General features: G+C 38.3%; 1 protein-coding gene across 2 annotated transcripts in view; it reads left to right on the top strand.

The window, feature by feature from the left end:
* Positions 1-27596, top strand: part of NDUFS4 (NADH:ubiquinone oxidoreductase subunit S4) — a 116263-nt gene that overhangs the window by 21363 nt on the left and 67304 nt on the right. For both annotated transcript variants that reach the window (XM_027101129.1, XM_027101128.1), the window contains exon 2: positions 25564-25642. In XM_027101129.1, coding sequence (XP_026956930.1) covers positions 25564-25642 — 79 coding nt within the window. The remainder of the gene's footprint in view (positions 1-25563; positions 25643-27596) is intronic.

Raw genomic sequence — 27596 nt, 5'->3', positions numbered from 1 at the left:
TGTTGTGGCCTCTCCCGTTTCGGAGCACAGGCTCCAGATGCGCAGGCTCAGTGGCCATGGCTCACGGGCCTAGCTGCTCCGTGGCATGTGGGATCTTCCCAGACCAGGGCACGAACCCGTGTCCCCTGCATCGGCAGGCGGACTCTCAAGCACTGCGCCACCAGGGAAGCCCCAAAATATTTTAAAGTTAAAACCTCTTTGGGAATTCCCTGGCTGTCCCATGGTTAGGACTCAGTGCTTTCACTACTGGGGGCCCGCCCAGGTTTGATCCCTGGTCGGCGAACTAAGATCCTGCAAGCCTTGGGCCAGGTATGGCATTGTGACTTTGTTAACACTATATTGCATGTTTGAAAGTTGCTAAGAGAGTAAAACTTAAAAGTTCTTATCGTAAGAAAAAGGATTTGTAACTATGGTGGCGGTGTTAACTCGACTTATTTCTGCTGATCATTTCACAGTATATGTAAATATCAAATCATTATGTTGTACATCTGGAACTAATACACTGTTCAATTTAAAAAATCTTTAGGTGAATATTTTTAAAAGATAGAATGTTATTATGAAAAGTCTATGGAAATTTCGTTCATGTCTCATTTGTTTTGTTTTTTAAATAGGTCTTTATTGGAGTGTAATTGCTTCACAATACTGTGTTAGTTTCTGTTGTATATTAAAGTGAATCAGCCATATGCATATATATGTCCCCATATCCTCTCCCTCTTGAGCCTCCCTCCCATCCTCCCTATCCCACCTCTCTAGGTCATCGCAAAGCACTGAGCTGATCTCCCTGTGCTACGCTGCTGCTTCCCACTAGCTAACTGTTTTACATTTAGTAGTGTATATATGTCGATGCTACTCTCACTTCACCCCAGCTTTCCTTTCCCACCCTGTGTCATCAAGTCTGTTCTGTATGTCTACATCTTTATTCCTGCCCTGGAACTAGGTTCATCAGTACCTTTTTTTTTTTTAGATTCCATATATATGCGTTAGAATACAGTATTTGTTTTTCTCTTTCTGACTTTCTTCACTCTGTGTGACAGTCTCTAGGTCCATCCACCTCACTACAAATAACCCAATTTCGTTTCTTTTTATGGCTGAGTAATATTCCACTGTATATATGTGCCACAGCTTCTTTATCCATTTATCTGTTGATGGACATTTAGGTTGGTTCCATGTCCTGGCTATTGTAAATAGTGCTGCAGTGAACACTGTGGTACATGACTTTTGGAATTATGGTTTTCTTAGGGTAAATGCCCAGTAGTGGGATTGCTGGGTAATATGGCAGTTCTATTTTTAGCTTTCTAAGGAACCTCCATAGTGTTTTCCATACTGACTGTATCAATTTACATCCCCACGAACAGTGAGGGAGGGTTCCTTTTTCACTACACCCTTTCCAGCATTTATTGTTTCTAGATTTTCTGATGATGGCCATTCTGACCGGTGTGAGGTGGTACCTCATTGTAGTTTTGATTTGCATTTCTCTAATGATTAGTGATGTTGAGTATCTTTTCATGTGTTTGTTGGCAATCTGTTTATCTTCTTTGGAGAAATATCTATTCAGGTCTTCTGCCCATTTTTGGATTGGGTTGTTTGTTTTTTTGATATTGAGCTGCATGAGCTGCTTGTAAATTTTGGAGATTAATCCTTTGTCAGTTGCTTCATTTTCAAATATTTTCTCCCATTCTGAGGATTGTCTTTTCGTCTTACATATGGTTTCCTTTGCTGTGCAAAAGCTTTGAAGTTTCATTAGGTCCCATTTGTTTATTTTTGTTTTTATTTCCATTTCTCTAGGAGGTGGGTAAAAAAGGATCTTGCTGTGACTTATGTAAAAGAGTGTTCTGCCTATGATTTCCTCTAAGAGTTTTATAGTGTCTGGCCTTGCATTTAGGTCTTTAATCCATTTTGAGTTTATTTCTGTGTATGGTGTTAGGGAATGTTCTAATTTCATTCTTTTACATGTAGCTGTCCAGTTTTCCCAGCACCACTTATTGAAGAGGCTGTCTTTTCTCCATTGTATATTCTTGCCTCCTTTCTCAAAGATAAGGTGATCATATGTGTGTGGGTTTATCTCTGGGCTTTCTATCCTGTTCCAGTGATCTATATTTCTGTTTTTGTGCCAGTACCATACTGTCTTGATTACTGTAGCTTTGTGGTATAGTTTGAAGTCAGGGAGCCTGATTCCTCCAACTCCATTTTTCTTTCTCAAGATTGTTTTTTAGTATTTGGGGCCTTTTGTGTTTCCATATGAATTGTAAAATTTTTCTAATTCTGTGAAGAACGCCATTGGTAGTTTGATAGGGATTACACTGAATCTCTAGATTGCTTTGGGTAGTATAGTCATTTTCACAATATTGATTCTTCCAATCCAATAACATGGTATATTTCTCCATCTGTCTATGTCACCTTTGATTTTTTTTTTTCTTTTTTGCGGTATGCAGGCCTCTCACTGTTGTGGCCTCTCCCATTGTGGAGCACAGGCTCCGGATGCGCAAGCTCAGTGGCTATGGCTCACGGGCCCAGGCGCTCCGTGGCATGTGGGATCTTCCCTGACCGGGGCACGAACCCGTGTCCCCTGCACCGGCAGGTGGACTCTCAACCACATGCCACCAGGGAAGCCCATCTTTGATTTCTTTCATCAGTGTTTTATAGTTTTCTGAGTACAAGTCTTTCACCTCCTTATGCAGGTTTATTTCAAGGTATTTTATTCTTTTTGTTGTGATGGTAAATGGGATTGTTTCCTTAATTTCTCTTTCTCATTTTTGGTTGTTGGTGTGTAAGAACGCCAGAGATTTCTGTGCATTAATTTTGTATCCTGCAGTGTTACCAAATTCATTGGTTAGTTCTAGTAGTTTTCTGGTGGCATCTTTAGGATTTTCTATGTATAGTACCATGTCATTTGCAAACAGTGACAGTTTTACATCTTCTTTTCCAATTTGTATTCCTTTTATTTCTTTTTCTCCTCTGTTTGTCATGCTTAGGACTTCCAAAGCTATGTTGAATAACAGTGGCGAGAGTGGACATCTTTGTCTTTTTCCTGATCTTAGTGGAAATGCTTTCAGTTTTTCTCCATTGAGTATGATGTTTGCTGTGGGTTTGTTGTATATGGCCTTTATTATGTTGAGGTAGGTCCCCTCTATGCCCATTTTCTGGAGAGTTTTTTATCATAAATGGGTGTTGAATTTTGTCAGAAGCTTTTTATGCATCTGTTTAGATGCTCATATTGGTTTTTTTTTTTTTTTTTTTTGCGGTATGCGGGCCTCTCACTGTTGTGGCCTCTCCCGTTGCGGAGCACAGGCTCTGGACACGCAGGCTCAGTGGCCATGGCTCAAGGGCCTAGCCGCTCTGCGGCATGTGGGATCTTCCCAGACTGGGGCACGAACCCGCATCTCCTTCATGGGCAGGTGGACTCTCAACCACTGTGCCGCTAGAGAAGCCCGCTCATATGGTTTTTATTACTTAATTTGTTAATGTGGTGTATCACAATGATTGATTTGCGTACATTGAAAAATCCTTGCATACCTGGGATAAATTCCACTTGATCATGGTGTATGATCCTTTTGATATGTTGTTGGATTCTGTTTGCTTGTATTTTGTTGAGGGTTTTTGCATCTATGTTCATTAGTGATATTGGTGTATAATTTTCTTTTTTTTGTGATATGTTTTGATGTCAGTGTGATGGTGGCTTAATAGAATGAATTTGGGAGTGTTTCTCCCTCTGCAATTTTTTGGAAGATTTTGCCCAGGATCGGTGTTAGCTCTTCTCTAAATGTTTCATAGAATTTGCCTGTGAAGCCATCTGGTCCTGGACTTCTGTTTGTTGGAAGATTTTAAATTATGGTTTCAATTTCATTAGTGGAGTTTGTAGGCTGTTGGGTAGAGCTGGGTCTCGTTGCTGATATGAGGACATCTGTGAGACCTCACTCTGATGAATATTCCCTGGGGTCTGAGATTCTCTGTTAGTCCAGTGGTTCTGACACGGAGCTTCCACCACAGGAGCCTCGGGCCAACCCCTGGCTCGTGAACTAAGATCCTGCAAGGTGTGTGGGGTGGGGGAAAAAAAATAGAGCGCAAAAACAAAGTAAAAAATAAAATTAGACTAGGCAACTAACAGATATGTTAGAAAGAATATAAAAATAAAAATATACGTGAATCAACAACTGGAAGGTATAACAGTACCACAGTAGTAAAAAAGAGGAGGTAGAAGCGGAAAAAAAAAAAAGGTGGGGGGAAGCCTTGGCTGTGGAGGGCGGGGCCTAAGCAAGGGCAAGGTTTGGGCAGTCGGTGAGGCCTATGCTTAGGACCCACAGGGCTGGAAAAGGCCCTGGGGGCTGTGAGGGGTGGGGCTTAGGCTCAAAGAACGGAAGGGGTCCAGGTACGCCCCCCACCCTTGGTCTCAGAGGGTGAGGGACCTCACCTTGTAGCCCAGCAGGTTTCCTGTGCTTGAGTGGTCAGGGCAAATGCCCTCCTCTCCTCTCCTGCTCCTCCGTCCTGGAGGGCCCCTCCCACCTGCCTCTCCTGAACTCCCCTCAGCCTCTTTCCTATGCCCCCAGGACCAATGTGGCCAGTGGGAGAGGGGACCTCCTTCCTGTGTCCCCAGGACCAATGTGGCCACGTACCCTTGGAGGGCAGGGGACCAGCCTGGGAGTCAGCAGGCTCCCCGGCCCAAGTGGGCAGGGCAAACGCCCTCCACTCCTCTGCCACTCCTCCCGGATGGCTCCTCCCACCTGCCTCTCCTGAGCTGCCCGGCCTCCCTCCTGTGCCCCCAGGACCAATGTGGCTGGGGTGAGGGGGGCCTTGGAGGGCAGGGGACCGGCCTGCGAACTCAGCAGCCTCCCCAGGCTGCATGGGCAGGGCAAATGCTTGCACTCCTCTCCTGCTCCTCCCGGAGGGCCCCTCCCAGCTACCCATCCTGATCTCCCTGGCCTCGGGAGCCCCAGTCCTGTCTGGCTTCCACTTCTCCTACCTGCCCTGTCCCCGCATGTTCTACCAGTTCACTTGGGGGTTCCTTCCATCTCCTTGGGCATCAGGGTCCCCCACCAGCAGCTGGCAGATGCCCTAGTTGTGGGGAGATGCTAACTTGGTGTCTTCCCACACCACCGTCTTGACTCCACCCCCATATCTCATTTTCTTATTGACTATATCAGTTTTGTGATTGAAATGAAATTGCATATAAAGACCTGAAAATGCTTCTAGTGTAAAAGTCATAGACTTAAGCATTTAGTTAAGTAATTTATTTAGGGAAATCATTGAGAGTTCTAAGTACTCTGTTCGGGTCTAGTAGTCTATTATTTCATTGGATTTGGATAAATTAAGAAAAAATTTTCTTTTTTTGTTGAAGTATAATTGATTTGTTATATTAGTTTCAGCTGTGCAACATAGTAATTCAGTATTTTTATACATTACAAAATGATTAGTACAGTAAGTCTAGTTATCATCTGTCACCATACAAAGTTATTACAGTATTACTGACTATACCTCCTACACTGTACATTATATCCGTATGACTTACTTATTTTATAACTGGTCATTTGTACCTCTTAAATATTTCTTAGCTATTTGTCTCATCCTCCTCATCCCCTCCCCGCTAAGAACTACTGGTTTGTTCTCTGCATCTGTGGATCTGTTTCTGTTTTGTTATGTTTGTTCGTTTTGTTTTTTTAGATTCCACATATAAGTGAAATCATACAGTATTTGTCCTTCTCTGCCTGACTTATTTCACTAAGTATACTATCCGCTAGATTCATCTGTATTGTCTCAAATGGCAAGATTTCATTCTTGTTTATGGTTGAGTAATAGTCCATTGTTTATATACACTATATCTTCTTTATTCATTCATCTATGGATGGATACTTAGTTTGCTTCCTTGGCTATTGTAAATAGTGCTATGGTGAACATAGGGGTGCAAATATCTTTCTGAATTAGTTTTTGTTTTCTTCAGATAAATACCCAGATGCAGAATTGCTGGACCATATGATAGTTCTGTTTTTAAATTTGTCAAGGGGAACTTCCATACTGTTTTCCATGGTGAGTGTACCAATTTACATTCCCGCTGATAGTGCACAAGTGTTGCCCTTTCTCAACATCCTCCCTAATGTTTGTTGTTATCTTTTTGATAATAGCTATTCTGAAATTTGTGAGGTGATATCTCATTGTGGTTTGATTTGCATTTCCCTGATGATTAGTGATACTGAGCATCTATTCATGTGTCTTTTGACCATCTGTGTATCTTTGGAAAAATGTCTGTTCAGGCCCTCTGTCCATCTTTTAATTGGGTTGTTTGTTTGATGTTGAGTTGTATGAGTTCTTTGTACATACTTGGATATTAACCTCTTATCAGATATTTTGTAAGCAAATATCTTCTCCCATTCAGTAGGTTGCCTTCTCATTTTGTTGACAGCATTGTTTGCTGTGCAAAAGCTTTTTAGTTTGATGTAATGTCATTTGTTTATTTTTGTTTTGCTTTTGTTTCCCTTGCCTATGGAGACATATCCAAAAAAAAAAAAAATTACTAACACCAGTGTTAAACAGCGTACTGCCTATGTTTTCTTCTAGGATTTTTATGCTGTCTGGTCTTATTACATTTAACTCTTTAATCCATTTTGAGTTTATTTTTGTGTACAGTGTGAGAATGTAGTCTAGTTTGATTCTTTTGCATGTGGCTGTCCAGTTTTCCCAACATCATTTATTTAAGAGGCTGTCTTTCCTCCATTGTATATTCTTGCCTCCTTTTTTGTAGAATAATTTACCGAAGTGTTGGTTTCTTTCTGGGCTCTCTAGTCTGTTCCACTGATCTGTTTTTATGCCAGTACCATACTGTTTGATTACTGTAACTTTGTAATATAGTTTGAAATCAGGGAACATGATGCCTCCAACTTTGTTCTTTCTCAAGATTGTTTTGGCCAGTTGGGGTCTTTTGTGTTTCCCTATGAATTTTAGAATTATTTGTTCTAGTTTTGTGAAAAATGCCATTGGTATTTTGATAGAGATCTCATTGAATCTGTATTAGATTGCCATGAGTAGTATGGTCATTGTAACAATATTAATTCTTCCAATCCATGAACACAGTATATCTTTTCATTTATTTGTGTTATCTTCAGTTTTTTTCATCACAGTCTTATAGTTTTTCAAGTATTGGTCTTTTACCTACTTGGTTAGATTTATTCCTAGGTATTTTATTCTTTTTGCCATAATTGTGAATGGAATTTTTATTTTTAATATCTCTTTCTGGTTGTTTTTAGTGTATAGAAACACAAGAGATTACTATATATTAACATTTTGTCCTGCATCTTTACTAATTCATTTATTAGTTCTAATAGCTTTTTGGTGGCATCTTTAGGATTTTCAATTTATAGTATCATGTCATCCTTAAGCAGTGGCAGTTTTACATTTCCTTTCCAATTTGGATTCCTTTTATTTCTTTTTCTTGCCTGATTGATATGGCTAGGACTTACAGTACTATGTTGAATAAAAGTGGTGAGAGTTGGCATCCTTTTCTTGTTCCTGATCTTAGAGGAAATGCTTTCAACTTTTCACCGTTGAGTATGAGGTGGGCTGTAGGTTTGTCATATATGGCTTTTATTATGTTGAGGTATTTTCCCTCTACACCCACTTTGTTGAGAATTTTCTTTCCCCCCCCCGTACGCAGGCCTCTCACTGTTGTGACCTCTCCCGTTGCAGAGCACAGGCTTCGGACGCACAGGCTCAGCGGCCATGGCTCACGGGCCCAGCCACTCCGCAGCATGTGGGATCTTCCTGGACTAGGGCATGAACCCGCGTCCCCTGCATCGGCAGGTGGACTCTCAACCACTGCGCCACCAGGGAAGCCCCGAGAATTTTTATCATAAATGAATATTGATTTTGTCAAATGCTCTTTTCTGCAATTTTTCTTCTTCAGTTTGTTAATATGGTGTATCACGCTGATTGATTGGCAAATACTGAACTATTCTTGCATTCCTGGGATAAAGCCCACTTGGTCATGGTGTATGATACTTTTAATGTATCATTGAATTGTGGTTGCTGATATTTTGCTGAGGATTTTTTCTTTTATTTCATCAGTGATTTGGGCCTGTAGTTTCCTTTTTTGTGATGTCTTTGTTGGTTTTGATATTGGGGTGATGCTTGCCTCATAGAATGAGTTTGGGTGTATTCTTCCCTTTTCAATTACTGAAACAGTTTGAGAAGGACGGGTGTTAACTTTGCTTTAAATATCTAGTAGGATTCACTTGTGAAGCTGTCTGGTCATGGACTTTCATTCGTTGGGAGTTTTCTTTTACTTATTCAATTCCATCACTATTATTTGGTCTGTTCATATTTTCTGTTTTTCTCATTCAGTCTTGTAAGATTGTACGTTTCTTGGAATTTATTCATTTCTTCCAGTTTATTCATTTTATTGGAGCATAATTGTTCATAGTAATCTCTTATGATCCTTTTTAATTTCTTTGGTGTCAGTTGTAACTTTAATTTCTGGTTTTCTTTATTTGTGCCACCTCTTTTTTTTTTTTTTTGATGAGTCTGGCTACAGCCTTATCAATTTTGCTTATCTTTCCAAAGAACCAGCTCTTAGTTTCATTGATCTTTTCTACTGGGCTTTCTTTTTTTTTTGTCTTATTTCATTTATTTCTTCCCTGATTTTTATTGTATCTTCCCTTCTACTAACTTTGAGTTTTGTTTGTTCTGTTTTTTCTAGTTCATTTAGGTGTAAAGTTAGATTGTTTATTTGAGATTTTTCTTCTTTCCTGAGGTAGGCTTGTATTGCTATAAATTTCCCTCTTAGAATTGCTTTTACTGCATCCCATAGATTTTGGATCATTGTGTTTCCTTTTTCATATCTTCCTTGATTTCATCTTTGATTTTTCCATGACCCTTTGGTTGTTTGGTATCCATGTGTTTTTGTTTTTTTTGCAGTTTTTTTCTTATAGTTTTCTGACCACAATCTCATAGCATTGTGGTCAGAAATGATACTTGATATGAGTTAAGTCTTCTTAAATTTATTGAGACTTGTTTTGTGGCCTAGTATGTGATCCATCCTGGTGAATGTTCCATGTGCACTTGACAAGAATGTGTATTCTGCTGCTTTTGGATGGAGTGTTCTATATGTATATCTGTATTAAGTCAATATGGTCTCACAAGTTGTTTAAGGCCAGTGTTCCTTTATTGATTTTCTATCTGGATGATATGTCCACTGATGTAAGTGGCATGTTAAAGGCCCCTACTATTTTTGCATTACTGTCAGTTTCTTTATGTTAATATTTGCTTTATGTATTTATGTGTACCTATCTCAGGGGCATATATATTTACAATTGTTTTTTTCCTTGTTGCATTGATTCCTTGATTGTTAATACAATGTCCTTCTTTGTCTCTTGTTACAGTCTTTGTTTTAAAGTCTATTTTGTCTGATGCAAGTACTGATACCCCAGCTTTCTTTTCATTTTTGTTTACATAGAATACCTTTTCCATCTCCTTTTACGTCCTTTAACACTTATTATAAAGCCTGTTTGGCGGTGCTGAAACCTTTAGCTTTCCTTGTCTGTCTTTGTCTCTCTTTCATATCTGAATGGCAGCTTTGCTGGGTAGAGTATTCTTGGTTGTAGGTTTTTTCCTTTCATCATTTTGAATGTGTCGTGCTACTCCCTTCTAGCCTGCAAAGTTTGTGCTGAAAAGTCAGCTCATAGTCTTATGGGAATTCTGTTATACTTACCTAGTTGCTTTTGTCTTGCTGCTTTTAAATTCTCTGTTTTTAGTTTTTGCCATTTAATTATAATGTGTCTTGGTGTGGATCTTTTTGGGTTCATCTTGTTTAGAACTTTTTGTGCTTCCTGGACCTGTATGTCTCTTCCCTTCCCCAGTTTAGAGAAATTTTTAGTTTTTATTTTTTCAAATAAATTCTCAGCCCTTTTCTCTCTTCCTGTTCTGGGACCTCTATACTGTGAGTGTTAGTATGCTTGATATTGAGGTCTCTTAAACTATCTTGGTTTTTTTTGTTTTTTTTTGGCGGTACGTGGGCCTCTCACTGCTGTGGCCTCTCCCGTTGCGGAACACAGTCTCCGGATGCGCAGGCTCAGCGGCCATGGCTCACAGGCCCAGCCACTCCACGGCATGTGGGATCTTCCCGGACCGGGGCACGAACCCGTGTCCCCTGCATTGGCAGGTGGACTCCCAACCACTGCGCCACCAGGGAAGCCCCTACCTCGTTTTTTAAAAATTCTTTTTTCTGGTCAGCTTGGGTTAATTCTACTTCTCTTCCAGGTCCATGCTCTGTTCTTCTGTATCATTGTTGATTCCTTCTAGTTTATTTTTAATTTCAGTTATTGTACTCTTTGGCTCTGTTTGGTTTTCCTTTATATTTTCTATGTTTTTGTTAAATTTCTCACTTCATTCATTCTTCTCAGAAGTTTGTTGAGATCTTCATGATCATTACCTTGAACTCTTTATCAGGTAGATTGCTGATCTCTACCTCACTTAGTTGTTCTTCTGGGGTTTTGTTCTTGTTCCTTCGTTTGGAACATATTCCTCTTTCTCCTCATTTTGCCTAAATTTCTGTGTCTATTTCTATGTGTTAGATAGGTTGATTACATTTCCTGAGCTTGGAGAGCTATGCTTATAGGTTACATCCTATGGGGCCCAGCAGCACACTCCACTCTGGTCACCAGACCTATAAGCTCTAATGCTGCCCCCTGTGTGGACTGCATGGGCCCTTCTGTTGTGGGACCAACTACTGGGGGTACACTGGTAAGCAGGGCTAGCTCTCAACCTGGTTGGCTGTGAGGCCCTGCCTTTTGTGGTGGCTGCTGGCCTGCTTGTGGGCCGGGTCGGGTCCTGGTACAGCTGGCTGTACCACTAACTGGGGGCTTCCATGGTTGGTGCCAGCCTGCTGGTGGACAGGGCCAGGGACTAGGGTGGCTGGCTGTGAGGCCCAAGGCGACTTCAAGCTGGTACTGGCCCACTTGTGGGCCAGTAAGCCCCCAGCACTAATCAGCTAGTGGGAGGACTCCAAAATGTTACTTGACAACACCAGTGTCCTCATGGTAGGATGAGCTCCCCAAAATGGCTGCTGCCAGCCTCTGTGTCCCCAGGGGGAGTCTCAGTTGCCTAGCCTCTCTGGGAGGCTTTCCAAAATCAATAAGTAGGTCTGACCCAGGCTCCATTCAAATTACTGCCTCAGCAGTGGGACTTGGATGGTGTGAGATTTTATATGCGCCACTTAAGAGCAGAATCTCTGTTTCCTAGAGCCCTCTGGCTCTCTTGTACTCAAGCCCTCTTGGCCTTCACAGCCAGCTGTTCTCCTCTTCCTGGTGCAGGACCTTTGGGCTAATATATCTCATTTAATCTTCTCAGTATTTCTATGAGGTTATACCTCGGTTGACTAAAGGTAGACGATTACAAATTCTTAGGATAGGAATGATCTGCTGTCCAGTCAGGTTAGGTAGTAGGGTTCACTATGAAGAGATAGTTCACAGGCCTTATGATGAGAATCTTGGTTCACTAAAGATAAACAATAGCAGTAGTCTGATGGCAAGACTGGTCAAGTCAGGCAACAGTGGGAGATCCTAGGTGCAAATAGAGCTTTAGACCTTGAGTGTTGTTCTAAAAGTCTAGGCTACTGACCTTGCTAGATTTTAAACCTTGTTCAGTGGTGCACACGCAGTTTTTGTAGACAGTCATAAATTTCAAGTACCACCATTTCATCAAGGAAAAAAATTTCAGTCTTGATTTATGCCAATCAAAAAATTCCTTTGTGGGGCTTCCCTGGTGGCGAAGTGGTTGAGAGTCCGCCTGCTGACGCAGGGGACACGGGTTCGTGCCCCGGTCCGGGAAGATCCCACATGCCGCGGAGCGGCTGGGCCCGTGAGCCATGGCCGCTGAGCCTGCGCGTCCAGAGCCTGTGCTCCGCAACGGGAGAGGCCACAACAGTGAGAGGCCTGCGGTACACAGGGCAACAAAAAAAAAAAAAAAAAAAAATTCCTTTGTTATAAATTTTGATAATCAGTTTTGAAATTCGTGTCTGTAAGTAGCCACTTCTGGAGTGTATAACTAACCATTCCGAGGGTGTAGATTAAAATTAAGTTGTATACATTAGATGGTATTATTAATACTGAAGTTTTTGTTTGTTTTTGGCTGTGCCACACGGCTTACAGGATATTAGTTCCCCAACCAGGAACTGAACCTGGGCCCTTGGCAATGAGAGTACAGGGTCCTAACCACTGGACTGCCAGGGAATTGCCAAGATTTTTTTTTCTTACTTCAACAGCTAGACTTAGCTAAAACATTTATTGATCCTTGGCCAAGTGCCAAGCACTTACTAAGGCTTTATATATGTTGTCTCATTTAATCCTCACAGTAACCATATGCATTGAGTAAAAATATGGTCAACACTACTTTCTAATGTAATATTTTGAATTGATAATACAGTCACAGAGTTCTGTGTTTATAAAATAAATAGCATGTAAGGGTCTTCCTCTCATCTCCGTTCCCCATTTACCACTGCTCTCCCCACCCCCACCCCCAAGAAATCATTGTTATCAGTTTCTTATGCTTGGAATTTGTCTATGCATATTTAAGCAAATACATTCTTATTTCTTTTCGATTTTTCCATAGATGAAGCATGCTAATTGTAATATTATAATATTTTCCATTTTGTTTTCAATTTTACAACTTTTTATAAAAATCTTCACACATGCAATAGAGTATAATGAATCCATAAACCCACCACATAAATTTAACATTGTAAATATTTTGCTGTTTTTTGCTCATTTTGCATTTATGTATTATATGTATATAGAAAAGAAAAATACATGTATGATTATATATGCATATATATGTATATGAGCAAAATGCACATACACATATAGTCTTTATTATCTAATCTATTTGAAAGTAAATTATAAATATCGTGGTACTCCATTGTTAAATACTTCCATTTTTAAAAGTAAACTACTACCAGCCAATGAAGGATTTTAAGCAAAGGAGTGGCATGATAGGATGTAATTCACTGATGATGTGGAAGACGCCTTTAAGGAAGATAAGACTAGAGTCAGGGAGGCCAGTTAAGTGTTGGATGTATTAGTCCAGCTGAGAGGGAATAAGGACAGAAATAGAGTAATGGATTTTGTAGTATTTTGTGGTTAATTAGACAGAAAAAGAAGTTAGCTGTTTACATTTCTTAGGGAAAATCTGAGAAATATGTGTTTGTTAATCCTTTGTAGGGTTCCTTTTCCTCTCTTGCCACTAAATGAACTGGTTTTATTTGTTATTGGAGGGAAAGGAAAGAAGATTTATTTCTTTCTACACCAGGCCCTCCATGTCAATTATTTAACATGTTATTTAATTCTGACAGTCATCCTGTGAGGTATTATTATCCTTATTTTTGCAGATGAGGAAATTGAAGTGCAGAGTTGTGAAGTAATTTGTTCAGGATTGTTTTGCTCTTGAGTGGCAGATACGGAATTTTAACATGGCTCTGACCAACTCTGAAGACACTATGTGACCATTTTTCACTTAAAAAAAAGAAACGAATATGAATGTTAGTGATTTTTTTCTTCTCAATGTATTTGTAATTATTCTTAATCATGTAATCGTCAGCCTTTAAGAAATAGTGTGCCTAAGTGTACCAGATTTCCTGATGGACATACACTCCATCTTTGTGAAGAGTAAGCAATACCTACCAACTAGCTTTCTCTTTGGTGTAACATTGCTAGATAATGAATGCTGTGCTGTTCAACTATCATGTGTTACAATTTCTACATACGATTCAAACCAATCCCTGATCGTTTTATAGTGGTTAAAAGTTTTAAAGTAAAGATTCTTAAATTGAAGCAAATAAGCAACAAGTTCGAATAGTTCAAAGTGAAGATAAAAGAATATAAAATACATAGCCTTTTTAAATAAAAGTTAGATGGGCTGTCTATGATGAAGCAGTAGCATTAAAGGTGGTGTGAAGCAAATCATATAACGACTTTTTGACCCCTTCTGAGCTTTGGAGGCACAAGTAAATAAATCATGTTGACCTTAAAGACCAAAAATGGGGGCTTCCCTGGTGGCGCAGTGGTTGAGAGTCCGCCTGCCGGTGCATGGGACACGGGTTCGTGCCCCAGTCTGGGAGGATCCCACATGCCGTGGAGCCTGCGTGTCTGGAGCCTGTGCTCCGCAACGGGAGAGGCCACAACAGTGAGAGGCCCGCGTACCGCAAAAAACAAAAAACTACATTTTTGGTCCTTTTTTTTTTTTTTTTTTTTGTGGTATGCAGGCCTCTTACTGTTGTGGCCTCTCCCGTTGCGGAGCACAGGCTCCTGATGCACAGGCTCAGTGGCCATGGCTCACGGGCCTAGCCGCTCCGTGGCATGTGGGCTCCGTGGCATGTGGGTTTAACAGCTTCAATTTAGTGTTCTAAAAATTTGTAGAGATATGAGTGATTGATACATAGAGAGTACTTCTACATACATACATGGAGAGACTTTCTCTAGGCAAAACTATAAATCTTTGGCTTTGACAAACTTTTGTTTGTATGTTTCTCTTTATTGGTAGTGTAAACCAGGGTTCAGCAGTTTCTTCACAAGGCATAGTCTTTTTTTTATTAATTGTAAAATATACATAACACAAAATTTACCATTTGCACCATTTTAAAGTGTAGTTTAGTGACATTAAGTACATTCATACTATTGTGAAACCGTCACCACCATATAGCCCTGGAACTTTTTGTCATCTTCCAAAACTGAAACTCTGTACTGGTTAAACAATAACTCGCCATTATCCTGTGTCACTAGCCCCTGGCACCCACCACTCTACTTTCTGTCTAAGAATTTGACTACTTTCGGTACTTCATATGAATAGAAATCATGCACTGTTTGTCCTTCTCTGACTGGCTTATTTCACTTAACATTTCTTCAAGTTTCATCCCTGTTGTAGCATATGTCAGAGTTTTCTTGCTTTTCAAGGCTGAATAAAATTTCATTGTACATATATACCACATTGTTTTTAATCCATTTATCCACCAGTGGACACTTGATTTTTTTCACTTTTTGGCTACCGTCAATAATGCTGCTATTAACATTTGGTGAACAAAAATCTCGTTGAGTCCCTGCTTTCAATTATTTTGGTTAAATAGCCAAAGTAGAATTGCCTGATGATATGGTAATTCTATTTTTAATTTTTTGAGGAATTGTCATACTGTTTTCCATAACACCTCCACCATTTTACATTCTAACTGGTTTCAATTTCTCCATATCCTTGCCAATACTTGCTCCTTTCTTCCTCTCTCCCTCCCTTGCTCCTTTTGCCATCCTAATGAGTAAGATGTAGTATCTCTTGGTTTTAATTTACATTTCCTTCATAATTAGCGATATTGAAGATCTTTTAATGTGCTTATTGGTCATTTGTATACCTCCTTTGGAGAGATGTCTATTTAAGTCCTTTGTTCATTTTTGAATTGAGTTGGTTGTTGTTTTGTTGTTGAGTTTAACTAGTTCTCTATATATTTTGCATATACCTCGTCACATAAGTGGTTTGCAAATATTTTCTCCAGACCATTTCTTTTCCTTACTAAATTACATTCCATTGTATGGTTCTACCACAGTTCACCAGTTTACTTATTGAAGATGACATCTTGGTGGTTTCCAGTTTTGGGCAATTATGAATAAAGCTGTGATAAACATTCCTGTGCAGATTTTGTGTGGACATATGATTTCAGTTCAGTTGGGTAAACCCTAGTAACACAGTTGCTGGATTGTATGTTGAGACTGTTTAGCTTGGTACGAAGCTGCCAAACTGTCTTCTAAAGTGGCTCTACATACCATTTTGCATTCCTACCAGCGTGAATGAGATGTCTTCTTGCTCCACATGCTTATCAGTATTTGGTGTCAGTTTTTTGGATTTTAGTTATTCTAATTACTATGTAGTGGCATCTCATTTTTGTCTTCATTTTCAATTCCCTGATGACATATGATGTTGAGGCACTTTCATATGCTTTTTTGCCATCTATATATCTTCTTTGGTGAGGTGTCTATTCAGGTCTTTTGCTCCCTTTTGATTGGGTTTTCTTATTGTTGGAATTTTAAGAGTTCTTTATATATTGTAAATAAAAGTTATTTGTCAGATATGTGTTTTGCAAATGTTTTCTCCCACTCTGTGCTTGTCTTTTCTTTCCTTAAAGTGTTTTTCACGGCTTCCCTGGTGGTACAGTGGTTAAGAATCTGCCTGCCAATGCAGGGGATACGGGTTCAAGCCCTGGTTCGGGCGGGAAGATCCCACATGCCGTGGAGCAACTAAGCCGGTGCGCCACAACTACTGAGCCTGTGCTCTAGAGCCAGTGAGCCACAACTACTGAGCCCACCTGCTGCAACTACTGAAGCCCGCCTGCCTAGAGCCCGTGCTCTGCAACAAGAGAAGCCACCGCAATGAGAAGCCCGCGCACCGCAACAAAGAGTGGCCCCCACTTACTGCAACTAGAGAAAGCCCACATGTAGCAATGAAGACTTAATGCAGCCAAAAATAAATAAATAAGTAAATTTATTATTTTATTTTATTTTTTTACGGTACACGGATCTCTCACTTTTGTGGCCTCTCCTGTTGCGGAGCACAGGCTCCGGATGCGCAGGCTCAGCAGCCATGGCTCACGGGCCCAGTCGCTCCGCGGCATGTGGGATATTCCCGGACTGGGGCACAAACCCCTGTGCCCTGCATTGGCAGGCGGACTCTCAACCACTGTGCCACCAGGGAAGCCTGATCAGTGATCTTTGATTTACTATTGCAAAAAGATTATGATTTGCTGAAGGCTCAGATGATGGTTGCATTTTTTAGCAATAAAGTTATTTTAAAATAAAGGTATGTACTTTTTTAAAAAAAGATACAATGCTATTGCACACTTAATAGATCACAGTGTAGTATAAATATAACTGTTATATGCTCTGGGAAACCAAAACATTTGTGACTTGCGTTATTGCTATATTTGCTTTATTGCAGTAGTCTGGAACTGAACCTGCAATATCTCCGAGATATGCCTGTAGTTGTTTTTCAAAATTTTCTTGGTTATTTTTGTGAATTTTTTCTTCCTGATAAGGATCATCTAATTTTATAAAAATTCTGCTAGGTTGTTTATTATTATTATATTTAATTTGTAGATTAAAAACTGACATCTTTATGGGAAATTAGCTTCCAATTATTTATAAGACATGACAAAGTACAGCAACTCAATTCCTTCCTTTAAGGCGTTCCAGACCAGTAAAGTTATTCTTTAATGGCCAGTGTAGCTCAATGATTTGACCTTCCTAAATATGAACTTTTCACATATATTTGTTGTGTTTTGTAATATAATTATCATCACCATGACACCTATATCTCTTATTCTCTTTGTTTTAAGCTCATGTATATTTATTTTGATATCCTGTTGGTATAAACTTGGGTATATTTCTTTCTCCTTTACATTTTCCATCATGCCCTCCAGTTTCTTTGTTACCACCCTGTGAAACCTTGCCCACATTCTCCTCCTTATTACTCTTCAGTTCCATTCCAAAGTCTGGTATGTGAGCATAATTACTCTTATTCCTCTTGCACAAATCTCCTTAGTCTGTTGGATGACTCTCAAAGGATTACTTTAAGGTTTTGGCTTGAGCTGTGTCCAGAGGCACAACAGCTATAAGATCCTGCTACAAGTTCTACCTGGCTCAGAAGAAAGGGAAAATATCTATGAGCAGGATATTATAATTTTTACTGACTTGACCAGTTGAACATTTTAAGATAATATTAAGTACTTATGTAAAGATTAAAAATTATTGCAATAAATCTGATTTAGAATTAAATAACTAATTTGTGAATAGATTATAAACTGTCATCACTGTTATTTCCACTGCATTAACCAAATTTATAGGATCTTTGCCTTTCCTTTTACTCTACATATTTTCCCAGAATATTAAGATGGTCTCCTGACCTCCCATCTTTTTCCTTTTTAAAAAATTATTTATTTATTTATTTAGGCTGCATTGGGTCTTCATTGCTGCACACAGGCTTTCTCTAGTTGCGGCAGGTGGGGGCTACTCTTCGTTGCGGTGCGAGGGCTTCTCATTACAGTAGCTTCTCTCGTGGAGCACGGGCTCTAGGTGCATGGGCTTCAGTAGTTGTGGCACGTGGGCTCAGTAGTTGTGGCGCATGGCCTTAGCTGCTCCATGGCATGTGGGATCTTCCTGGACTAGGGCTCGAACTCGTGTCCCCTGCATTGGCAGGTGGATTCTTAACTGCTGTGCCACCAGGGAAGCCTTTGACCTCCCATTTTTATTTTTTCTGTTAACAATTCATTCTTTCTTGCTTCCATCTAGTGAGTACAGTATGATGAAGACAGTTCAAATTTTCTCTATAGATTCAAGATTTTGAAGAGCTTTAAGATCATCAACTTGAAGGTGACTGACCCAAATATCAACATATTTTAAGCCTGAGATAGTTATTGTGGCACAAAGTATATGGATATATTATTACCTTATTATTTCTGCTAGAACTTTTAGTAATATTTCCTTATGTTTTAGTATGGAACTGAACACTTTCTGATTTAATGTGAATTTGGGTTAATTCAGTTTGCGGTAAATTGACAACAAGCATAATTGGTTTTAGTCAAAAGGCTGAGGATTCATTGATTCATTAATAATTTTTATAGGATTAAGAATTTTACTTTGTCTATAAGTCCAGCAGATCATTTCTGGTCCGTAGAAGTTACTGGTTTAATTTTAATGTTTTTAAAACCATATTCAGTTATTTGTAAGGATGTTTTTGTTATCTATAGTTGAACACAAAGTACCCCAATATTCATTTGCTTGAAACAGCAACAGTCATTTGTTTTACTCAGAAATCTGAAATTTGGGCAGGGCTTGGCAGGGAAGCTTATCTCTGCTGCAGGTGGTGTCTGCTGGGTTGGCTCAACTTGGGCTAGAGGATCATGTCTAATAGCTCGCCCACTTGGCTAGTAAAGTGGTATTGGCTGTTGATTCCTCTTCACATGGGTTTTTGTGGGGCAGGCTGGACTTCCTCACAACATGGTGGCTGGGTTCCAAGAGAGAATATCCCAAGAAACAATATTCTAAGAGACAAGAAGTGGAAACTGTTAGCTTTTTAAGGTCTGAGTCTGGAAATACGCATAGCCTCACTTCCGTATTATATTGATCAAGGTGTCACAGGACTAGATTCTAGGAATAGGGAACATAGACCTCCAGCCCCTCATGGGAAGGAGGAGTGTCAAAGGAATTTGGAGCCATGTTTTCAAACTGCTACAAGAATATGGGAGTTTTACTATTCTTAGTTGATAAAGTTAATTTGCTTCAGGAGGAGAATAGTGTTAGTACTTGGAGTCAGCAATATGATTCTTATTCAGATACTATTTTTACTGCAAATGATTTCTTTTTATCTTTTCACCATTAAGACTTTTTGAAGAGTATATTTTGAAGTATTAAAAAAGTATTTGTAAGACGTCTATGTAGAAAACCACAAAACTGATGAAAAAAAACAAAGAAGATCCTAATAAATATACATGGATAGGAAGATTCAATATTGTTAAAATGTCATTTCCTCCCAACTTGATGTATAGATTCAGCACAGTTCCAATCAAAACCCCAGCAAGCTACTTTGTGGATGTCAAGAAACTGATTATATACTGGAAGGCAAAAGACTCAAAATATTCAATATAATAGTGAAGAAGAATAACAAAGAGGACTGACACTAACTGACTTCAAGATTTAGTATACAGCTGCAATAATCAACACAGTGATCAGCAAATAAATCAATGGGTAGAATTGATAGTCCAGAAATAGACTAGTCAAAGATAGGTAACTGATCTTGGAGGAAGGAGCAAAGGCAATCCAGTGGAGAAAAGATAATCTTTTTAATAAGTGGAACTGGAACATAACCACATGCCAAAAAAAAAAAGAATCTACACATTGACCTTACACCTTTCACGAAAATTAACTCAAAATGGATCATGGATCTAAATGTAAGAAGCAAAACTATCAAACTTCTAGAACGTAACATAAGAGAAAATCTAGGTACCTTGGTTTGGGGCTGAGTTTTTAGATACAACATCAAAAACACCATCCATGAAAGAAAAATATAGATGAGTTGGACTTCATTAAAATTAAAAGCTTCTGCTCTTTGAAAGACACTTTAAGAGAAAGAAAAGCAGAGAGTTGGAGGCAATATTTGGGAAACACATAAATAATTTTTATCTACAATATACAAAGAATTCAAAATTCAACAATAAGGAAAAAAATTCAATTTAAAAATAGGCAAAAGATCTGAACAGATACCTCACCAAAGAAGATATGTAAATGGAAAATAAGCATATGAAAAGGTGCCTCAACATCATATGTCATTAGGGAATTGAAAATTAAAACAACAATGAGATGCCACTACACACCTATTAAAATAGGTAAAATCCAAGAAACTGACAACACCAAACACTTGTGAGAATGAAGAGAACAGGAAGACTCATTTATTGCTGGTGGGAATGCAAAATGGAACACCCACTTTGGGAGACAGTGTGGCAGTTTTTTACAAAGCTAAGCATAGTCTTAACATATAAGCCATGAGTTGTGTTCCTAGGTATTTACCCAAAGAGTTGCGAACTTACGTCCTCACAAAAACTGCACGTGAATATCTTTAGCAGAAACAACCCAAATGTTCATCATGAAATTAATGGATAAACAAATGTGTATATGCTTTTGAAAGTTGTAACTCCTTAGATTTTTAAAGAAAATCAGATTATGAGTTGAGTAGTTATTCCATAGCATTTTCATAGGGGATTATTAAAACAAACTAGAACTATAATCAGTTCCACTTATTAGAATCACATAGACTCTTCAGTAGAAAAAAAAGAGAGGAACAAGTCCTCATTTTACACATTTACAAAAATGAAATCGAGATGCAGAGACGTTAAGTGATTTGCTCATAGACACAACAGTAAGTAGTAAAATTCAGAGTTAGAAATAAGATCTCTTAATATCCATTTCCAGGATACCTCATTGTCTTACAGGAAACTTATACAAAAAAACTAAATAGAATAAATTGTTTGTATACTCTAATAATAATTGATTAGTAACAGTCACAGCCCTTTGGGCTCAGAATTAAGATTGACACTTAAGAAACTTGGAAATGTGAACAGACCAGTTAAAACAAATGGGTGGATAGCAAGGCAAGTTCATGAAGCAAACAAAATTTTTAAGTTTCTCAAAAATGGGTACTAGGGACTTCCCTGGTGGTCCAGTGGTAAAGAATCCACCTTCCAATGCAGGGGACATGGGTTTGATCCCTGGTCTGGGAATTAAGATCCCACATGCCACAGGGCAACTAAGCTCGCGCGCCACAACTACTGAGCTCGTGCGCCTCAATGAGAGAGCCCACGTGCTGCAAACTACAGAGCCCATGTGCCCTGGAGCCTGCACACTGCAACTAGAGAAGAGAAAACCCGCACACCACAACTAGAGAGAAGCCTGTGTGCCATAACGAAGAGCCTGTGCGTGGAGACAAAAGATCCCGCACGCCTCAATGAAGATCCCGTGTGCTCCAACTAAGACCCAACGCAGCCAAAAAAAAAAAAGGGGAACTAAATAGCAAGATAAAATTACCATTTATTTACTAATCATTACATATTAGTCATTTCTGTATGTACACTTAACTTCCTAGTATTATGATACATGGCCCAATAAAATATGATTATTAATATTTGACTGTTGGCTGTTGCTAATAATGCTGCGATGACTATTACACATATCTGTTTGAGTCCCTCCTTTTAGTTATTTTGGGTATATACCCATAAGTGGAATTGCTGGATCACATGTTAATTCTGTGTAGTTTTTTAGGAATTGCCATACTGTTTTCCACAGCAACTGCATTTTACATTCCCACCAGCAATGCAGAAGGGTTCCAATTTCTCCATATTCCACCAATGCTTATTTTTTCCTAACCATCCTAATGGGTATGAAGTGATATCTCATTGTAGGTTTGACTTGCATTTCCCTAGTGATTAGTAATGTTGAGCATCTTTTCATGTGCTTATTGGTTATTTGTAGATCTTTAGATAAATGTGGCTTCAAATTCTTTTCCCATTTGTAATTGGGTTGTTTGTTTTTTTCTTGTTTGACTTCCTCCTTTGAAACTCATTATTCCTATGTACCAATTTGTAGGAGCTCTTCTACTTTTTTTTTTTTAGCCCTGTTGCGCAGCTTGTGGGATAAAACCTGGGACCCCAGCCGTGAAAGCACTGAATCCTAACCACTGGACCGCCAGAGAATTCCCTACCTATTTTGGATATTGATCCTTTACTGTTTTGTGTTGTAAAGATTTCTTGTTTGTTACCTTATTATTATTATTTTTTTTGTGTGTGGTACGTGGGCCTCTCACTATTGTGGCCTCTCCCGTTGCGGAGCATAGCCTCCGGATGCACAGGCTCAGCGACCATGGCTCACGGGCCCAGCCGCTCTGTGGTATGTGGGATCTTCCCGGACCGGGGCACAAACACGTGTCCCCTGCATCGGCAGGCGGACTCTCAACCACTGCGCCACCAGGGAAGCCCTACCTGTCTTATTCTTAATTTATCGTATTTTGGTTTAGAAGTTTTTTTGTAGTAGCTTCTGTCATTTTTTACTTTATGCTTTCTAGGTTTTATATTTTGTTTAGTAACGTTTTTATACTCTAATATGACTAAAAATATTTTCTTTACTTCTTCCACTTCACTGTTGTGGTGTTCTTTACAGGCTAATAAACAAAAAGATATTTGCTATATAGTTCATATTTAATCTAAAATTAACTGTAGATTATATTTTGTAGGTATAATTAATTAAATGCTGTGTTCGTAATTGACTCTAGATCTCGTTGCTACCTTAACTATCTAGAATTGGAGGAAAATTTTTCTCCACATCTGAGGTTTGTTTTTTAAGAATTGCTGTCTCTGTGTTTCAGGAGTAGCTACTTAGCACATGACTTAATATGTATAACCCATATGCACATATATATACATATATACATTGTGTGTTTTTTACTTAGGCAAATTTTTCTGAAATAAATTATATGTGAATATATTGTTTCAAATAATAAATAAGAATTTCTACTTATAATTTCCTTGCATTCTGGCCTTTTTCTTACAAAAATTTTTTATTTTATTTTATTTTTTAAAATTATTTATTTATTTATTTATTTTTGGCTGTGTTAGGTCTTCGTTTCTGTGCGTGGGCGGTGCGCGGGCCTCTCACTGTTGTGGCCTCTCCCATTGCAGAGCACAGGCTCTGGACGCGCAGGCTTAGTGGCCATGGCTCACAGGCCCAGCCGCTCCGCAGCATGTGGGATCTTCCCAGACCAGGGCTCAAACCCGTGTCCCCTGCATTGGCAGGCAGATTCCCAACCACTGTGCCACCAGGGAAGCCCTATTTTTATTTTTAACTCTTCTGGTAATATTATTTTACTTAACATCTTTTGTCTTTTATTGTGTTGCCTTTTACATACAGGCTGATAAAAATATAAGCATAATTTTTCATCTGTGTATTTGTTTATAATAGTTATCTGTTTACAGAAAATGACATACAGCTTCATTCTTATGATTAGTTGGAGATCAATCTAAAATTATTAAAATATATCTACCATTAAAGTATATATACTTTAACATTTTAAAAAATTTACTTTGGGTTACAACTAATGTACAATAAGATTTTAACATACAATTTAAAAGAAAATTGTTTAAATCAGTCAAACCTACTGTATAATTTTAAATTACACAGTTTGTGGATTACAGAGTTTTAATCTAATTTCCACTATTTTGATCTAACACTTCTATTCATTAGAGGAATTAGGTAGTTCCATTTTCTTGAAATATAGCTATATTTTCTTTTCCTTTTAAAATATTTATTCGGCTGTGTCGGGTCTTAGTTGTGGCATGAGGGATCTTTCGTTGTGGTGCGTGGTCTCTGTGTGTGGCATGCGGGCTCTAGAGCACGCAGGCTCAGTAGTTGTGGTGCGTGGGCTCTCTAGTTGTGGTGTGTGAACTCAGTAGTTGTGGCCCACTGGCTCTAGAGCACGTGGGCTCATAGTTGTGGTGTGTGGGCTTAGTTGCCCTGCAGTATGTGGGATCTTAGTTCCCCGACCAGGGATCGAAGCTGCGTCCCCTGCATTGGAAGGCAGATTCTTACCCACTGGACCACAAGGGAAGTCCCTACATTTTCTAATACTTCTAATATTTCAAGTTTTCCTGAGTTCCCTTATCATTGCCTCACTTTTTTCTTGCAATATATGGATTTATTTATAAATACTCAAAATGTTCTTATTGTCATATTATTGCTCTTAGTGATTTCCAGAGTAAATAGATTTTAAAAGGTACTTAATTATACTTCTTTAGTATTATAACAACTAGAACATATATTTTAACTGTTTGTATAAATAATTTAAAATAATATCCATGTAGGTGTATTTTGTGTGGATATATTTCTGAGCAAGGTATTTATAGTGATAATGAATTGTATTAATTAGGAGAAATAATTGATATTTTAAAAAAATATATGTTCATGAAACAAAGCCTTTTGTATTATGAGTTATCTTTATGTTATTAGTAGGTAGATTTTCTATAAAGCTGTGTACAATGTAGCTGTTGAAAGTTGAACATTTGGCATGAAGTTTTGCATGAATTATTGGTGATTATATTGCATTAAATAAAAGAATTTAATACTCTATTCAGTTGGTTTGGAAACTCAAGTCAATTGTGTATACTAACTTACTTTCTAAAGAGAAATCTACATAGGATGGTTTAATATTTTGGAAAATTCTAAAATGCTAAATTGTCACAATCATCGATGGCTATTGCATTCATTAGTATAAACTACAGTGTGTACATGAAATAAAAAAAATCTGTTAGCTTTTCATAATTTCCTTGGGGTGAGAGTGGGACCATGCTAATACAAAGGAGTTAGATTCTGTGCTGATTTTATTTCTGACTTAATATTTCTATTTCAGCTATTCAGACTTTATTCAATTCTGTGAATGGGTCACAGGATTAAACCAATAAATGATTGGTTTAAATGATTGGTTTAAATCATTGGTTTAAATGATCATGCAAATCATTCCTATTTAAACTTTTGTTTTGAAATTAGAGTGAAGGAACTTTTTGTTAACATTATGTAATTAAATTCTACAACTTTTACTTTAGTCCATTAAGAATATGATGGAGATTTTTCTTTTTCTTTCTGATGCCATCATTTAGGAATCAGCATTCCAGAAGTGTTGATATAGCTTTGCATTTTTCTTCCTTGTAATGACAAACTAGCCAGTGTGCATTCATAGAGAGCAGAACAGTTCTTGTCACTGGCGGCCCTTCTATGACAGAGAGCCTATAGACTGCCATAAAGTACAGCCTGTTGAGAACTGTCAAGTGAGAGTCTGCCAGAAACTCAGCAGACAGAACTAATTGGGGAGAAAAAGGATTTTTGTGCCCTCTTCTATTTCTTTCTATTCTTTTTGTTTTATAAGACAGATACTGTTAAAGTAGCTGGTTTCTGTAAGATTTGTCTGCCTCTCTATTCTCATTGCATGGATCACTTTTTAACTTAAAGTCTTTCACTGCAGGTCGCTGAGCACTTCCACATGGAGGTTGGCACAGCACCAAACTCGAGACACGCAACTCATAACGGTTGATGAAAAATTGGTAAGAATTCTCTACTATACACTGCTAGGATTCTGCCTTCAGGGTTATTTTTGTACAACAGATTTTTCAGATGGTGTTCTGGGTTCTTCTAGGAAAAGTGTATATAAATTTTAAGAAATAATCATTACAAAAAGATAATTTGTGTTAAGCATTTTACACAAATATATACAAACATTAAAATTACAAAAGGCTTCCATTTTTGTGGCATTTATAAGTAGAAATCAATATTTTTATTTTTGTAATGAATATATTATTTTTAATTTTCTCAGTTACACTCCTATTTAAGTTGTAAGAACTTACCAGTACTATCTAAAATTAAGTATATTGGGTTTTTCTGGAGCCAATTATTGTAATTGTTACTGTGTATATATATGTGTGTGTACACACACACATCCTATTTCTGCATTATGCATGAGAGATTACAACTAACAATACATGAGTAAGGTTCTTCTGTTAATCAGCAGCAGTTATAGAATTTTTCAGTGAGTGGTGTTACTTTAGATGCAACTTGTTATTTATACCTATATTGTACAATGGCATAAATTTTGTAAAGTTTCTAAGACTTCTAGTAAAAATGTGTAATCATATAAACATGCTTTTCATTTTATATCTGGTTTACAATTATCAGATATACGGGTATGTTTCTTGACTACTCCCTTTCTAATTGCACATTCTTTTGTCACTTAATTTTCAACCTGTAAACATAATTTAAATAATGGGTAACACTTAAATTTCTGTTTGCACCATTAAAGATATAAATAGATAAATAAATAGATAAGTACAGACAATTTGGAAGGCTGGTTATGCCTAAGACTGCTTGGTTTTGTCTTTAAATTATCTCTTAGATCTGCCTCCTGACCTTGCCATCATCCTAGTCAAGGCTACCATCATTTTTCACCTCGATTGCTGCCCTGTTTCTTAATTGATCTCCATAGATACTTTAATCTTCCTCTAATTCACTTTCCACAGATAACCAGAATAGTCTTTTTAAAATGCTGGTTGTGTCATCCTTTTGTGTAAAATCCTTTGGTGTTTTTTACTGACCTGAGAGTAAACATTAAAATCCTATCATGGCCTTTGAGGTCTTGTGTGATTTAACTCCTATCTTTCTAAGTTTATCTTGTGCTTCCGTCTTTTACACTCTGTGCTTCAGCCACAGCAAGCCTGGAACTTGCTGTTCTTCTTTCCTGCTTCAGGGCATTCAGATTTCAGTTAATTATGCCCAGCTGCTTTTTACCAATTCCCTAGCTCTTCATCCAGTTACCATCTACCTGTTCATCAAGTGTTAATCAAATGTCACTTGCTGGGAGTTCCTTGATGGTCCAGTGGTTAGGACTCCATGCTTCCACTGCAGAGGGCCCAGGTTCTGTCCCTGGTTGGGGAACTAAGATCTTGCATGCCACGTGGCTCAGCCTAAAACCCCCCCAAAAAACCAAACAAAAAAACCAAATGTCACTTGCTTAGTCAAGTATAAGAGAAATGAGACAGGTGTGTGTGTGAGAGGAGGAGGATTTACACATGCCACATGTTCATTAATTAATGAGGGTACTATTATTTTACCTTTTCCAATGACCATCTCTTTTAAGCCCCAAGAATATGAGGTTTACTGTCTATAATAAAGTTTCAAATTTTAGAGAGTTTGTTAGTAGCACTTCCAGTATTCCAGTATTATGTTCCAGTATTATGAGGTTCCAGTATTATGAGGTTTACTGTCTATAATAAAGTTTCAAATTTTAGAGAGTTTGTTAGTAGCACTTGTAAGTTCTTTTCTTACTATTCAGTTTGCAAAATGAATAAGTCAGCCAGCAATCTATTGCTCTAAAAAGGTGCTATGAAGCATACCAGAGAGGTATACAGACTGCTTTGAATTTTGTGTTTTTAATGATATCCTCTAAAATCAGTTGTATAGTTTTAATGAATTTTGTTGCCCTTTTTAGATTTTCCCTAGCTTTGT

Source organism: Aethalodelphis obliquidens, unplaced genomic scaffold (assembly GCF_003676395.1).
Source record: "Aethalodelphis obliquidens isolate GAN/ISIS:26980383/991018 unplaced genomic scaffold, ASM367639v1 scaffold4, whole genome shotgun sequence".
NCBI classification, from domain to species: domain Eukaryota; kingdom Metazoa; phylum Chordata; class Mammalia; order Artiodactyla; family Delphinidae; genus Aethalodelphis; species Aethalodelphis obliquidens.
Note: the sequence above shows the minus strand (reverse complement) of the source record. Positions and strands in the feature narration are given on the sequence as shown.